The sequence below is a fragment of the Mytilus galloprovincialis genome, chromosome 5 (assembly GCF_965363235.1).
Source record: "Mytilus galloprovincialis chromosome 5, xbMytGall1.hap1.1, whole genome shotgun sequence".
NCBI classification, from domain to species: domain Eukaryota; kingdom Metazoa; phylum Mollusca; class Bivalvia; order Mytilida; family Mytilidae; genus Mytilus; species Mytilus galloprovincialis.
The window spans coordinates 100,759,050-100,776,721 of record NC_134842.1 but is presented as its reverse complement, the minus strand read 5'-3'; the positions used below and the strand labels follow the sequence as shown (position 1 = coordinate 100,776,721).

The window sequence follows — 17,672 nt, the reverse complement described above, 5'->3', positions numbered from 1 at the left end:
AGGGGTGATCTCAGGTGCTCCCGCAGGGTTAGCATGTTCTACATTTGGCATAATTCGTGTTGTTTATGTTATTACAAATTTGGTAATTAATCGATGTCAGTTGTGGTGTATTTATGTTTATATAAATTTGACGGAAATATATATTTCGAGTATAGTTTTTAACAAAGACGATAAATATAAATATTTCAATTGAATATCTAAATCATTTTAATTACAGGATAAACAGATAGTTCCAAATGCGAGAGAGTGTGGACAATGTGATTGTCTCTGTTATAACACTATATCGTATCAATTTTGTTTAAACGTTTACAATGTGTAAGTTTTAACTTTTGAAGAAAAAAAATCTAGTAATCTGAAATTTATAGTTTGAAATTATACTAGATGTACAGGTGTCATCAGACGCATGTTAGTCAATAAAATGTAAACAAATCTTAATTCTTTGAACTTTAAATGACTGTTGTTGGCTTGTCCTTGTTAATGTTGTTTATTTTGGGAAGATGTTTAGAAATAATTTGATTAGAAACGCTCGGATCCGTACATGGAAACCAATTGAATGAGCTGGAAATTAAAGATAGCTAGCTTAAAAATCTCCAAACCTAAAATGAATTAAAAACACATTTCCTATTTACATTCATTGGGAAGCTCCAAGCCATATTAGGAACATTCAAACCAAAACATTGGAAATATGGGGATGTATAGATTGTAGAAACGATAGGAACTATGGGGCAAAAGGTAAAGAAAGAGATCTTATACAACCGCGGGGTTTTAACAAACAAAAAAGGAATTTTAGAAATTATTGATTAACATCTTGGTAGTAAAGTATTTACCTATGTCTGTTCTTATTTTAGCTTATCTAGTTTCCCATGTAGTGCGTCTATACCAGATACTTCTGGAAAAAGCGAGCCTGACGATTTGACAAGATTAAACACATGCTTCAATCCAAAGTGTCATGAAAAACAGGATATAACGTATGTTACTGTATATGACTTATATTTTAATCCTGGTACTTTTGATAACTATTTACACCACTGGGTCGATGCAACTGCTGGTGGACGTTTCGTCCCCGAGGGTATCACCAGCCCAGTAGTCAGCACTTCGGTGTTGATATGAATATCAATTATATGGTCATTTTTATAAATTTTCTGTTTACAAAACTTTGAATTTTTCGAAAAACTAAGGATTTTCTTACCCCAGGAGTAGATTACCTTAGCCGTATTTGGCACAACTTTTTGAAATTTTGGGTCCTCAATGCTCTTCAACTTTGTATTTATTTGGCTTTTTGAACTATTTTGATCTGAGCGTCAATGATGAGTCTTATGTAGACGAAACGCGCGTCTGGCGTATAAAATTATAATCCTGGTACTTTTGATAACTATTTACTAACAATTTGGGGTGTTTTCAAATTATTCCCGGTGTACTGAGTAAACGAAAATATGAGGAGAAAAGGAAAACAGTTAAAGGTCGTCAAAAAAGACAGTAAATATTACAGATGTACAATTTTATCTGCGACAAGTCTTTCGCCTGTGTATATCATTATTAATTTTAAACAAAAAAATACAAATGATCTAGAAGGTTAGCTTTTCAATTTTTGGTTGGGGTGTTCGCGTTGCTCAATCTGTATTTTGTGTACTGTTGAGTTGGTATCTTTTGCATATTTTGTTATTCAGTTTGAATCAAACATATGCACGTGACTCATCTTTGCTTTCTGTTAGATAATTTTGACAGTAGTAAATTGTGTCCGGCTATTTACATGCTTCATGTACGCTTTGTTGTAGCCTATAAAAAAATGTTTAAACGGAGGAAATTCGTATTGGTGGTTTTTTTTTAATGAATGTTGTAAATGCATTTGTCTTTTGATTGTTTCTGATTAATTTTTAAAGATATTGCATCCATTTTAACCAATTTCTTGACCAATGTTTTTATTTCCTTTTGTTTCAGAAAATGTTTCAGTGAAGCCGAGTGTGGATGGTGTGAATTTACTGATGAAGGTAGTGAACTTGATCCAAAATGTTGTCGACTTAAAGAAGATTGTTCTTTTGGGAAAACAAAATCCACAAACAGAGACACATGTAAAGGTAAATGCATATATAAATCTTATTCTCGATCTTTTCACATTTATAACACCTCATGTTCATTTAAATGTTACCTGCAATATTTCAACATTACTACCATTAAAAGGATTTTGGTAAGAAAAAAGACAATATCAATCGATAAAACAATTGAAATTAAGAATTTTGCAATAATAAAAATGTATTTAAACTCGTAGATATACTATAATACTAGTACTTCCATGGTAACAAACGTGGCCTGCGTTATCCTTACAAGTACATATAAGGTGATCACTTTATATCGAGGACAATCATCAGTTTGGAAAAAGAACAAAACTAAGCTACGTCAAAGGGAATATATCCAAAACTAGTTATGACACACATATTAAGGTGGTACCTAACACCTGAACTAAAATTAATTTGGCTCGTTTAACTTTGTTTCAATTTTGACAAAGTATTTAGTTTGACCCTTTGACAAAAATATAAAAAAATATTTTGATCATTGAAAAGCTTAATATTCCCTTAACAACACAACTTTATTAAAATGTTCTGCTGATTTTACAGAGTTATATCCCTGTAGTGTTAGGTACCACCAAGGGAAATTTGGTCATGATGCTTTCCTAACTTGTAGTTTAACTTTGCGGATGATAAAGTAGATATATTTGAAAACTGAATCTTAATTGTAATATCGAGGCAATTGAGAAGAAAATTCTAGGCATGTACATACTGTATAAGCTCAAAAGTGTACACTCCATTAACAGGAATTAGTAAAATTTCGTAGCGAACAATAAAAATAAATCACAATAAAAATATCCAAACCCAGCCTATTATTCCTCACCAAAGTCAATTTTGTTTATAACAGTTTGCTTCTTAATCAACGTTCAATGTCCTTACACTACTCAAGTCAAAAAGTCTGAAAAGACCAGTTTTTGTCTGAATTTGCATGAATTTTTACTCGACATTCTTGATTTGTCTAAATAATTTTTAAAAAATCTTGACATTGTATGAATTTGTCTCATAAGGTTCTTGATTTTTCTTGACAAGTGTCTTGACAGTATGAACATTGTCTTAAAATTTCTCGACACTTCCTGTATCATCTGATAAGAGTCTGGATTAGTCTCGACCAATTCTTGACTGTCTTAAATTTGTCTCGATCTGTCTTGACATATTCTTGACATTCTTAATAATGTCTCGATCTGTCTTGACACATTCTTGACATTCTTAATAATGTCTGAATATGTCTTGACATATTCTTGACATTCTAAATAATGTCTGAATATGTCTAGACACATTCTTGACAGTCTTAAATATGTCTTGACACTATCTCAACAGTATAATTAGTTATATAAATTTCGCCTAAAAATGTGAACAGACTTATTGTGCACTGTTTGTGACATTCTTTTGCTTTATATACTTATTATGGCTTAACTAAACTTTGAAGAATCAAGGATTAATTTTGTGTAGTAAGATACCCTTTTGGTGCTACTTAGTTGGAACCCCCATGTAGTTTGATTTTGATTAATTTTTATTAAACGTTTAATTAATTGTTTTCACTTGGAATATAAGTTGAACTTGCTGACAAACAGCATTTAGATTTTTGCCATTCGCAAAACTGCCAGTCAAATTTGCTTTACTAAAATAGGTGTCTATAAGGCAGTTTTAAAATGTGACCTTGCGTCTCTTTTGGACCCCAAAATTCATCTTTTGGGTTTGTGTGGCTGAAATAAGAAGGGGGGGGGGCTTTCGTGAAGTTCTGTTTGGGATCCATTTCATAAGACCAATGATTTTTATAGAAAATGGACCCATTATAAATACATTTTTTTATTATTCCTTGGGTAGATAATACTTTTCTTTTAATCTTTGGGAAATATTCAATTTTCAATTCATTTTTTTCATCAAAATGATGATTTTCATTTTTGTCTATGAACAAACTTTTTAAATTGTAGTGGCATGGTCGGTCAATTGATAAGTTGTATGGCTTATTACAGGTAAAGCAGTAATTTCTATTTGACAGTTGCGTGTACTCTGGGTGTGTGGAATACCTTAATTTTATGGGGAACATCCTGTCCATGTGTAATACTTAATATATATTCCAACAGATGACATTACACAATTTTTCTTCTGTTAAATGAATGATTTGTATATTATCATAATTTGCTATTAATATATAAACCACATTTTGGTACAATAATTTTTTACCATATAAACATTTAATATTATGAATGTAGAATGAAATATGTCTACAGTATGATTGGTTTTAATCATTTAATTTATAAGATTTAGGAATCAAAATTTGTAAGTATTTAAAAACTCAATTTTAAATTGTTTTATATCAACACATCCAAATTTAAATTATTTTAAACATTAGATTTAAACTCAGAACTGTCAAGTAAATTTAAGACACAATTCAAAATGTTCAGAATATGTCAAGCCATACTGAGATAAAATAAAAATGTCGAGAACATGTTGAGAAATTTCAAGACAGTATTTAAATGTCAAGAATTTGTCAAGAAATTTTAAGACCATATTCAGAATGTCAAGAATATGTCAAGTAATTTTCATACAAATTTGATATAAATGAGAATTTGTCAAGAAAAATTAAGACACAAGTCATACTTTTGGAGAATGTCGAGTAAAAGTTCATGCAAATCAAGACAAAAACTGGTCTTTTCAGACTTTTAAACTTTTGTAGTGTTACCTATTAAAACACAAAAGTATAAAATAAAACAAAAATGTGACTAACTTATTTAATAAACAATTATAAAGATGATCATACCCTTGTTTTCCTTTTTCCTACAGAACGACTGTATGTAAAGGAATTGTTTGCGTTATAATAAATAACAACTATGAGGAGTACCTATAGAAATGCATATATTAATAAATGGTGAAAGATAAATAACAAAACACATGTTTATGTTTGTTATGAAAACAGTTAGTCTGCTTTTTTTATGTTCAAAAATAAAATTTTGATTGAAGGTTGCTCCTTCATGTTTTGGTTGTTGCTACATGTAAACCTAAATTTAAAAGGTACTTCTTTTTTAAGGCACCTTTTGTTTCAACCAATAGGTTAACAAACATGTAGCGTATATGGATGAACAGAATATTATACTTTCAAATTGTTTATGTTTTGTACACTTGATGTCGAATTCAGAATATATGTATTGTCTTGTATTTTTCTAGCACCTGTTTCACCTGGTGCAAACAACAACCCATCTAATTCCCCATCATCCAACGACACAACATCTCTTGTCGGTGGATTAGCTGCCTTAGCAGCTATCTTAGTAACATTGATTGGTATTGGTACTGTTTATTGCATCAGAAGAAATAAACTGTGTGATGGGCAATATAAAGACAATGATCCTTACATTGATGCATGTCATGTGGATGATGGTACTGGGTCAGGGGTGTTCGAAAACGACGGTATGTCTTGCTCCAGTAGTAACGATTCGTCAAACTACACGAGGACAAATCCGTGTCAACATCAAGTACCTGAAAATAACTATACGGATACAACGTTTAATCACGTGGGATGATGAAATATGGTGTATATCTTTGATATAGAAGAATATTTATTGAAATTGTGATATGTTTTACATATGAGATGAATACTATACTTCAAGGTTCAAATTTGTAAAATGAACAAGACGTATGGTTTTATTTGATTTTAATGTACTAAAAAATGTTTCTTTATAATCACTGTTAATAATGACTGTTACACTTTCTGTTTGATGAATATTCTCTAAGATATACAGCATAACCTGCCTAATCCGACACCTGAGTATTCCAATATCATATGTTAACGGACACATTTGCATGGTCTCAAAATAGGCTTTTCCTAGTAGAAAAAAAACCTAAGTATTCCGACACCTTGCTTAAACCGACATTTTGTTCTGGTCCCCGAGTGGGTCGGATTAGGCAAGTAGCACTGTATTGTGCTAGAAAACAAATAAAAAATTAAATAATATATACACTCTATATAGTACAGCTGTATTCTCTGAAATACAGTTCTTTTGTTTGGCACATATTTTAATTCAGAACAATGTTTAACAAACAAATCGTTTGTTGTAGTCTTCTAAAACATTATTTGGAATGCATTATATTATAGAATACTGTAGATTCGTTTATTTTCGTGGGTACCTATTTTCATGGTTTGAAAAAAACTTACATTTTCGTCGATATTTGAATTTGTCAAAGTCTGCACATAAGACAATGGGAATTTGTTCAAGTTGAAACTCCTTGAACGTTTAATTTTGTGGTTCACCTGAAAAAACGAAACCCACAAAAATTGGTATCACACGAATAATAATGAATCCGCAGGAGATAATCAGTCGAAAGTACTGTATCTAAACCACTTAATTGTAAAAAACGACAACCACGATTTTTTAAGAAAATATATCGCAGAAAGGTTAAACAATTTTTTATTCACGCATCTCCATATGTACAACAGGAGACTTACGCTGTTTCTCAAGCATAATCATGTTAATTGTTCACCTGATTTGTTTCTATTATCTTTAATACATGTAATGCATTTGTTGTTAATGACATATTTTGATAAGCAAATTCGTATTTTCATTCATTTTACATATAATTAACATTGCTGTTTCAAAATGGTGTAGGATTGCAACTCATGTTTATATAACAACATTATATAGATTTAAATTGATAACGGTTAGATCTTTAAATCTTACTGGATTTTAATTATAAAATTGAGAAAGGAAATGGGGAATATATCAAAGCGACAACAACCCGACCATAGAGCAGACAACAGCCGAAGGCCACCAATGGGTCTTCAATTGAGCGAGAATTTCCGCACCCGTAGGTGCCCTTGAGCTGGCCCCTAAAAATATGTATACTAGTACAGTGATAATGGACGTCATACTAAACTCCGAATTATACACAAGAAACTAAAATTAAAAATCATACAAGACGAACAAAGGCCAGAGGCTCTTGACTTGAGACAGGCGCAAAATTGCGGAGGGGTTAAACATGTTTATGAGATATCAACCCTCCCCCTATACCTCCAGCCAATATAGAAAAGTATTACCCATTTGATGTTATATAAAATATATTTTGAAATGTGAAATGTGAATTCATTGTACTTTAACACTCGGATAAAAGCTTGTATTTGTACAGTACTGTTGTTTTCTCAGAGAATGAACAGAGACCAAGGCCAAGATGGTGATGATACATATATGTCAAGTTCATTCATACATCATATTTGACATTATAACTTTAATTAATATTTCCAAGGAAAACTTTTGCACTTCAATTGTTTTTATCTATGTGTATTACATAACTGTTATCGTTCCTTAGACCTTCATCAACATAAATTATTGGTCTGAACTAAGTTAAAACTTTATTATATCAACTGCAATTTAATAAAGATAAGTATTATATAAAATCTTATAAGCTGATTATAAGCAGACACTGGAAACAGCGGTAAAATATTATAATTTCGATTTTAGTTATATGGGCAATTACATGAAAGGTATAATACATTGATTTATACTGTAACCAGCCACCTATTGTATAAATAAAATAAATGTTTGCTTAATTTATATCAAACAATTCTCCCTTAAGCTGGCTTCTATTTTAAGCAAGTCGTAATGCAATATTTCTGTTTGCGTTACAGTTCGTTTGGGTGTCCTCATCGATGTCTTGGTCCACGTTTAAATTTTGCAGGGTTTTTCGATTTAAAAATTAGAGATAACTTTTTTAGATTTAAACAACTTGAACCGCAACTGCCGATTGAATTTCAGAATGCTTTTTATCTTTAAGGACGACAGCTTTGCTGTATCTTGTCTCCAAAACTCGAACATTTTTTTTTATATTATTCGACAATGTACATATACATTATAAGTATGTCCTTGCATTGATTTATTCATTCATAAACCTGCTTAATAATTAGTACTAGATTCGAAGCACATTAGATCACTCTCTCAATTTGTAGAGGTTCGTGAATTTTATTCTTTACTTTTTCTATGTTATGGTTTGCCATGAAGTTGTCAAGTGGTCATCGACTAACTGAATATCCCGTTGGTAGTCGTTTGGTTGTGTTCATTCTTAAATTCATTTCTGATACTTTATATAGTGGTAAGATAAATGGTTGAAATTACAACCTATATAAAAAAAAGAGGATGTGGTATGATTGTCAATGAGGCAACTCTCCACAAGAGACCAAATGACACAGACATTAACAATTTTGGGTCACCGTACGGCCTTCAACAATGAGAATCCCATATCGCATAGCCAGCTATAAAAGACACCGAAATAAAAAATAAAAAAGTAGAACAATTCAAACGAGAAAACAAGTCTTTATTAAGGAAGATACATGTCGTATTTGTTGACCACGTGATAGAGGAAACAAATCAACAGTCCGTATTATTAGTTTCTGTTTAAGAATGTCTTTTTCTCCTGGAACATGATTTCTTCCTTTGTGGCATAGGCTTTTCGGTTGTTGTCATTGGCGTTTTGGTTGTTGTCAATGGCTCTGCACATTTATTTCCTGTACCAGACGTGCAAAAGTAAGGAACATCGCATTCAATCGGTATTATATCCGTGGGTTGTGCATCTGATAACAATTTTAAAATGTCTTAAAAAACATTTGTACATGTTATTTTATTATAAAAAAAAAAATATCTGATACATTTATACTGACATTTTCAAAATTAAAAGCAAAATGCAGAATCCTAGGTCATTCAAATTAGAATTTGGAGCATCATGTTCACAACAAACATGAAGTCCAACAGTCTCACTATACAATACATCCACCACAAAGTAGCATTTTGACCACTGCAACCAATGGAATCAAAAGTCCTTTTTTTGGCATTTTTTTATTCAAATTGACCAACTTGTGACACTATAATAGAACTAAACACAGCTGTCATACAAGTATGTGTGTGTGTGTGAGGGGAGAGTAGCTAGCAATAAAGCCGGTTATACCCTTAGTATATGTTTATTCTGTGTTGTTTTTTTTTTTTTAAATCTGAACATCACTGTACATCTTACTTCATACTTTTGGATATTTCACAAAACATGTCCTGAATTGCTCCTGTTAATTTTTTATATGTCAAAGGAACCTGATGAGTTATAGACCTTTGTCTCAAATGGTATAATTTCAATTAAACATAAAATAGGTTTGCTCAGTCTAATGTTAAGCTTCGTCTTTTACTATACAATAGCTGTGGTTTTTTTTACCTTTTATTTTAATGAATCGTTCTAAAATCAATTTAACTTTTCATTTTGTGATTTTAAATTATTATTTTCTTACCGACCGGTTGAGCTGCAACAAATAAAGTAACAATTAATGGTGCGTATAGTATTCCGGTGTACAAACGAATACAATGGTACCTCATCAATATGCACCAAGTAAATATGAATAAGAAGATGTAGTTTGAGTGCCAATGAGAAAACTCTCCATCTAAGTCACAATGTGTAAAAAGTAAACCTTTATAGACGACACCCAGAATCACACCGAACAGCAAGCTATAAAGGGCCACAGCATGACTACATGTAGTGTAAAACACATCAAACAGGACAACTTTTAAATACAGGTGAGTGAATACAAATGCAGCGGGCTGAAACGGTTTACAAAAAAACATTTAAGTCAAAAAGTAAAATATGTTTTGTATACTGAAACTGCTTTATTATGCTAAAAGACACGTGTACATTGATTTCATTCAAAAGTAAATTCGTTAGGCAGTGATTGTTAACACGATACCTCTAGTTACTACTACAGAACAGCGTAAAAGCATGGGAAAATCCTGATGAAAGAAAAGGCGAGCTGTGTGGATGTGAGTGAACGGAAACAAGTATAACTAAAATATCAAACTTCAATTCAAATTCAAAAAGTGGAAAGTTTATCAAAATTGTCAAAATCAAACGGTATCAATTCACGGAACCAGTAAACAAAACCTTCCAAATTCCTTACTTGTTACAGGTAGGTTTCGAAGAAAATGGTGGGTTAAACCTGGTTTCGTAGCTAGTTACATTCCCACACAAGAAATTTGAATACAGTAAATGCAATTTTAAAGTTTAATAAACAAAAAGAATTGCATGGAAAATAGAAACATATAAATAATGATCTATACCATGTGTATTTTACATGTGCGCCATGATTCTGTGTTTTATATAAACACATTCTGTAAACTTCGGCAATAAAACACGAAAATTCATTACATGTGCAAGGAAAGGGATTATTGAATGAAATACATTTTGTCGATTATATGTAAAGGTTTTGTAAAAAATAATGTAAAAAAGAGGAAAGTTTGTTACGACTTAAAATCCTCTGTAAAATACACTATTGGTAATACAAACAGTAGATAGAAATTAACATCAAAGTAAACAACATAATGTGCAACAAGTTTCAAAGGTTGGGTGTAAATTTCGGGATAAAATGTATTTGCGCTTGCTGTGAAACAGGCGAGCCTCGCTTTTCGTCCTATTTCAAAGACTTACACAAATACATTTGATATTTTCCGACAATGCATATATTATATAAACAGACGCAAAACGAGTTACTGGTGTGTACGTATAGCCATCGATATATTTTTCAAATGTTATTGTAATCCTTGTACCTGTGATAACTAATAACATCACTGCGTCAATGCCACTGCTGGTGGACGTTTCATCCAAAAGGGTATCACCAGCACAGTAGTCAGCACTTCGGAGTTGACATAAATATCAAGTGTATAAAACACCTGAGCCGTATTGTAACAACTTTTTTGAATTTTTGTGTCCTCAATGCTCTTTAACTCTGTACTTTTTTGGCTTCCTAACTTTATTGATCTGAGTGTCACTAATGAGTCGTATGTAGACGAAACGTGCGTCTGGTGTATCAAATTACAAGCCTGGTATCTTTGATAACTATTCTAACACAAGGACATATATGATGTACATACCAATGGCAATCAAATACTTTGTTGTAGCTTCAGAGCAAAGGTTGCACAAAACAGTTTCATTGAAAGCTCCTGAAGGCAGTGGATTTATTACTCTTGCATCTGTAATCAGTCATGAAAAATTATCAATAATTTCTACAGGCATATTATATCTTGAACAATATTGTATACATGGCATCGTTTTATATCAAATGTTTTCCAAATTGTTTAAACTTGTAAATCTTCACTCCTCAATTCGCATCATTGAAATTCTTAGTACATGTACTTCAATATTGTTCATGTTTTCGTTATAAATTTGCACACACAAAAATTCAAAGCCATATCTGTTTACTTATATTTGTCTAGTAGCTGTCAGCTTAAGGATAACAATAGAAGTACCACTGAATGTCACTGCTAACATAAAAAATTATTATGTTTTATTATCTCCTATTAACTTTATTCAATGTACTAATTTCATTTTCTCCCTACTACTACGCATACGTTATATAAAAGAAAAAAACATAAGAACCATACAGAAAAAGGGGGCACTCATACATGTATATGTGACGGATCAAAAGTTTCTTTTCTACAAGTGATATGCGTAGGTCTTAACAAACAAATGTTCCTATCCCATATAAAAGTAACACATATTCATTTGGCCTTTTGAACATGTTGAACTCAAACTAATATAGTTTTGGTACGTTTATTTGAATTTGTTATCGTTGATAAGTTTATCCCATATTTCTTTGTCCTTTTGAAATTTTGATGTTAGATTAGAACAGTCATTACAATGATACGCGAATTGTTTAAAGGTATCAAACATATTTAAATGTCGATGTACTCAAACCAATATGGATTTGGTACGTTTATTTGAATTTGTTATCAATACAGATCATGTATCAGCCATAAAAGTAAATCCTTTTCTATCTTTTCTTTAACTGTTTTAAATTTTGATTTTGTTCAAAACACTAAGGATTTCCTAAGAGATCACCTAAGCTTTATTTAGAAAAAAACTTTTCTGAATTACGGGTCCTCAATGATCTTCAACTTTGTACTTTATTTGGCCTTTATTGTTTTATTATTATAGAGTCACTGATGTGTCTTTTGAATACGAAAAGCGCATCTGGCGTACAAATGTCAATCTAGGTATATATGATGAGTTTTTGTATCATTAAAGCAGGTATCAATTCGTCTTCAAAGAATCTAAAGGACTATGGGTAATCTCATTGTTCGTATACAAAAATGAAAATTAGGTTAAGTGTTTGTTAGAATTTCTATGGTTTATCACAAGTTAAACCAATCACAACGTTCTGACGACGCTTTTCGAAATATTGACAAGAATGCCTTAGATTCTGAAACGGTGAATTTGTATCTATACTTTAACTTACTTCCTTTGTCACCAACTGTAAAGTTGTTTTCCGCAGGAGTAAAGTCTATAGTAAAACATTCAAATTTTCCTGCATGATCCCTTCAAATACAAGGTACTCCGGTATTAATAAAGTATATATGGGAAGCAATGGAAGGAACAACACTGAAATATTGCTCCTTGCAAAATGAGGTTAAACAAGCTCAACGTATTGGTTTGGAAATAGTATTTTATGTGAACAAACTTGTTTGTATGTATGCGGGTCAAATGTCAATGACATATGGTGTAGCATTCTTGTTTTAAATTGGTTTTTACGACCACGTGATTGAAACATGTGAAAGGGTATTCCATGTTGAGTTTTTATGACGACCACGTGAATAAAAAGGTATTCCATGTTCAGTTTCTTTTTCAATTATATGGACAACATGTTTCTATTTATAAATTGAAAGTCAGCATTTGAAAAACGTACAAAATATAATGTAAAAATACACAGACAGAGCATTGAGGTCCATTTCCATGATACACAAAATACATTATGTAATATACAAATAGTAAGCTATATGGACCTGTTAGATTGAACTGGTCCTCGGACCTCAGTTCATGTTCTATCAAGTCCTGCTTAGAAGATGGGTATATATTCATTATTTACATCATTTAGAAAAGTGTTGCAAAAATATACTCCAGTTTTTTTTAACTTCTAATTTCCAACAAACCTGATAACATAAAACTGATCTGTAATTTGATAACAGGTAGTTGGAGCACCTTCTGTGGTAAGTGTTATTCCGTCAGATTCAAAGGTCCAAAATGCAGACAGTGCAGGGGGTGACCCTTCGTATAATACAAACGTTTTATCGACCCACTCATCTGGAAACTTACATGGAAACTCAGTCTTGCCTGTAAAAATATCATTTACAATTTTACAATATTAAAAAATAAAACCAAAATAGATAGGATATTTTATTTTGTACGTTTGAATTGCTGACTGGTTTTATCTTGTTGTCCAAATTCCCTTTCATTTTTATGTAAAATTACTACTATTAAATGTAGAAGAAATCTTAACGATGGACAGATACATAGCATTGCATAAGACCCTTTATTACAATTTTGAATACAAAAATACGCTAGTCCACGTTAACGTATGGTACAAATAATGTACATGATTAACGGTTAATGAAATATCTTGAAAAATTAAAAAAAAAAACATTACAACATTGTTTATACTATGGCGTAGTGTTTTTTTCTCGTGTAGTGAGCTCCTTTTGCTATTATAACATGAGTAATACAATGATGGTATCTTTACAAAGTAAATAACACTGTAAAACAACACATGTACTACCAGTAACAATAGAAGTAAATACATAGAAAGAATTAATAATATTTAATGAATGACTGTAATACATGTTCTGTCTATAAATAAATAACTTCAAAAATGTTGGTTATTTTAAAGTATGCACCACATTTTCTATGTTATTTCGAAAAGACAGAATAAAGGCAACAGCAGTATACCGCTGTTCGAACAAATATTAAAGTAATTTCTATTAATTTAATGCTAAATTCCATCTTAAACCGGAGGAAAACCATGAAAAGAACTTTCATAATGTCAAAAAATGGTAAAAATGAAAAACAAGTATGTCCATCAGCTGATAAAAAAAAAACGATTGCAGCCAATCAGAAGACGCGTTACATCCAAAATTAAATTATTGCTTCATTTCACTGATACCAGTAATAAACGAACACTTTGAGTAGGGCAAGAGCCGTTTTTTTGTTAAAGATTCCGATTCTCATCATGTATGACAATTGTAGAATTAACACGAAAAGGAAGTTTTGACTGTAAGATCTCTTCTACACATTGTTTAGAAACAAACAATTAAAACTCAACGCATCATTGTAAATGTTCAAGACAGTTATCACTGTGAAATGAAGTTCAATACTAGTATTTTATTTATTATATATATATATATAAGGCATATACACTCTTACCTCCAACTACCAGTACAGCACCAACATATAACAATGTGGCAACGAATTTCATCACGCAGTAATGACAAATGATAGGAATTTGTTAAGATATGACAAGTTTAAAACTTTGCGTAAAACTGAAGCATTAACTATTGTATATGTATATATGGATATATTAACAATGTACAACGTCGGCAGTTTGTTATCACGTAGGCAGAAGTGCTGGAAACAGGCCGTTTACACTATATATAGATTTCATCATGCAGATGTGTCCTTTTATTAGGACGATTTGTTATTTATATTGTAGAAAAGTACATTTCATTATATGTCGACAGATGATAATTCAATTAGTCGATAATTGTTTTAACATCCAGCAACTAAACTAACCGCATATTCAACGCGAGCACATAATAATAATACTGATTTTTTTTTTAAAGCGACCTTTGTTCAAGATAAGAATAATTCTAAGGCGCTGTGCAGGTTGCAGGGTGTATCAAACAATTCAAAGCCAAAACCATAAACATAAACTATAACTGTGTCATATGGAAAACTGATGTAAGAAAAGAACAAAATTTCCAACCATAAAAAAGGCAAATTAAAACAAATATTTCAAAATTTACAATCTCTAAAACCATGCAAAACATGCAAACACCCTAAAAAGGAATACAAAATGTTGCATTGAAAGTAGATACTGCAAATAAATTTGATTAAAAAATAATGCGATAAAAATTGGGTTTAAAAAAGAGGGACGAAAGATACCAAAGGGACAGTAAAACTCATAAATCGAAAATAAACTGACAACGCCATGGCTTAAAATGAAAACACAACATAGTTGTGTAGAGCTTTAACGGAGATATTGATTTCGCACGTGTAAATTGACTACTTTCCGAATGTAAGCAGGAACGGTGCCATTCAAAGCACAGTACACATAAGTAAGTTGCGTGTATTGTGATCTGTTTTGGACAGATAACACATATCAATCATCAAGAATCGAAGTAATATGTTCATGTTTTCTTGTCCTGGTAATAAGACAAGCTGCTGTATTTTACAATAATATCGGAAACTTACCGTTCTAAGTGATATAAAACTTTAACTCATATTGACATTTATTAGACAGACATACTGTGCTAGTAAGCAAAGTAAACAATCGAAAAAAGAAATGTCACGCTACCTAAACACACTTAATCAAATAAGAACAAACATTGATTTATTTCAATATGTTTTTTATTTAGTTTGGCATTTTGTCTGTACAGTTTGTAAGATACTCTATAAATTATATCCAAACCCTTATATTGAAACATTTGTTATATTAATCCATATTGATCATGTTGAGATAGTTGCCAAAAATAGCCGATAATCCTCAATAACTTTATCAAAAAAAAATTTCGTCTGAAAAACAACTTCGCAAAATCGATCGGATTGTGGTAATAGGAATTCGATATATTTGAATTAATGTTTATAATAATTATGTTTATTAAAAAGGAAAACCCAGTTTAGTAAAATAAAAGTTATTTAAAGTGTCGACACTTTCAAATAATGAGCTTGATATTCTTTCATATAACTCAATACAAAATAAAAATATAATTTTATTGAAAGAGCTGCCAAATACGTTTTCCGATATATTTTCAAATGAAAAATAGATTCCTACCAGCTTTCAACATTGTTCAAGCATATGTTTGAATACCTCTCGATTCAAAGGAAGGATAAACAGCTGGTCCTTCCAGAAGGCTATTTTAAATACAATGTTATGTATCCATCAACGTATGTTAGAAATTAGGAATTGTACTGTGTTGTTCGAGCTTTTGTATCTGATGTTATAATTCTTGACAATTTAAGATCAATGCACTGCAAACAAGATGCATTTTCTTGCTTCCGTTACATTTCAATGAACATCATTTGTTGGAAACGGGCGTGTGTTCCATATATATTTTTTGGGGGGATAGTAGGCATGATTTATTTAAATACATGGTTAGTAGTGGTGTTACGTCCCTTTTCATTCTTTTATAATTCAAACACGACATTTGAGGAAAAATCAGAAACGTTTCGCCCGGTCAACAGTTGAAGACATTGATGATAAAAGATTGAAATATATGCAGAAAACAAATCAAAAGCTTATAAATTTTGATTGTTAGCACTTGTTTGTATATACTAATAGAAATAAATTCTTTAAATTAAAGACTTGACAACTTTGATATGCCACAAGTATAATTGCTGCATGTAAAAATAGTCGGTAAGATAAATTTGTTGTCACTGTTGACCTAATACAATATTCTATATATTCTAGAATTTTATTTCAAATGGCTAACCTTGTCATGCAGTATTCTAACAACTTATGCATTCATTATTTATATACAGTTTACAACCATGGCATATTGCAAACAGTTCATGTGTTCATGATATCATCTTTCTTGTCCGTGAAGGGTGGTATGTCTTCCCGAAGACTGCCACCCTTCACGGACAGGTACCTTCTTCGTATTGCGGTAAAGTACATTACAGTCTGAGTTGAGATGCATACTGCATAACTTGTTCTGAATAAATAATTGATTTGCCACCAGATGTTCAATAAACGTCAATCATTATGTGTACTTTAATTTTCCATTTTATAGTGTAAATTACACGTTTTCCTAATATAATTAGTTATGTGTGTGATGAAATCGATATAATAAATGTAGACTGTACATATGGAGTAATTGGTGTCTTATTTTAACAAGACGACTGACCACAACTAGTCATTAAATACAATAGAAACAATACAGTCTCTATAATCCCTCGATGAAATTCGTTGGTAAGTTGAATTGTTATATATGATGGTGCTGCATTGGTGATTGGTCAGGCTGAAGGTGAGAAACTAAACTGAAATAAGAATAGTGAATTCCCTTCTTACTATACTTATTTTCTTAATCATTTACGACGAGTTGGTATATATTTAATTGTTTGTGTGTTTTAACATTAATGGATAAAAGTAAAATACCAAAAATACCAAACGGTCATGATAATTTTGAACGCAAAGTCCCGAGGAGGCAAATGGAAAAATCAAATGACCAAACACGTCATACGAATGCATAACAACTGTTATATTTCTGACTTGATATTTACTAGAATAATTGCTTTATTAATAGTTAAAATACGTCAATTCTAGATTTGTATTCATACTTTGCTTAACACTACCATTTACCTGGTACAATCTTTGAACAATAGCTATACATGCAACTATAAAAAAAAAATTGAGATTTTGTCATGGTAAATGGTTTTTAATGGTACATACATATAACCCAAAAAAATCGAAAAGGAGAAAAGGTGTAGATAAAACACATGTAATGTTTAACTTATTTTTATACGAGATTTTAAGATCAATGTATCTAAGGTTATAACGATTGAAAATTAGTAAAATGTTATTGATAATGTCACTCGAAGGTGTGTATT

General features: G+C 31.2%; 2 protein-coding genes across 3 annotated transcripts in view; one reads left to right on the top strand and one right to left on the bottom strand.

Moving 5' to 3' along the window:
- The window catches only part of LOC143076894 (VWFA and cache domain-containing protein 1-like), a 59,655-nt gene extending 52,477 nt beyond the window's left edge, over positions 1-7,178 (top strand). For both annotated transcript variants that reach the window (XM_076252780.1, XM_076252781.1), the window contains exons 21-24: positions 218-315; positions 849-968; positions 1,939-2,075; positions 5,229-7,178. In XM_076252780.1, the coding sequence (XP_076108895.1) occupies positions 218-315; positions 849-968; positions 1,939-2,075; positions 5,229-5,581 (708 nt within the window). In that variant the 3' untranslated portion in view covers positions 5,582-7,178. The remainder of the gene's footprint in view (positions 1-217; positions 316-848; positions 969-1,938; positions 2,076-5,228) is intronic.
- Positions 7,179-8,367: 1,189 nt separating this feature from the next.
- Positions 8,368-14,322, bottom strand: LOC143074236 (uncharacterized). Its single transcript, XM_076249784.1, has 6 exons — positions 14,271-14,322; positions 13,004-13,184; positions 12,313-12,392; positions 10,949-11,047; positions 9,319-9,330; positions 8,368-8,619 (listed from the first exon to the last, which is right to left on the bottom strand). The coding sequence occupies exons 1-6, from the start codon at positions 14,320-14,322 to the stop codon at positions 8,444-8,446; spliced, it is 600 nt and encodes a 199-aa protein (XP_076105899.1). The 3' UTR covers positions 8,368-8,443.
- Positions 14,323-17,672: the final 3,350 nt, after the last annotated feature.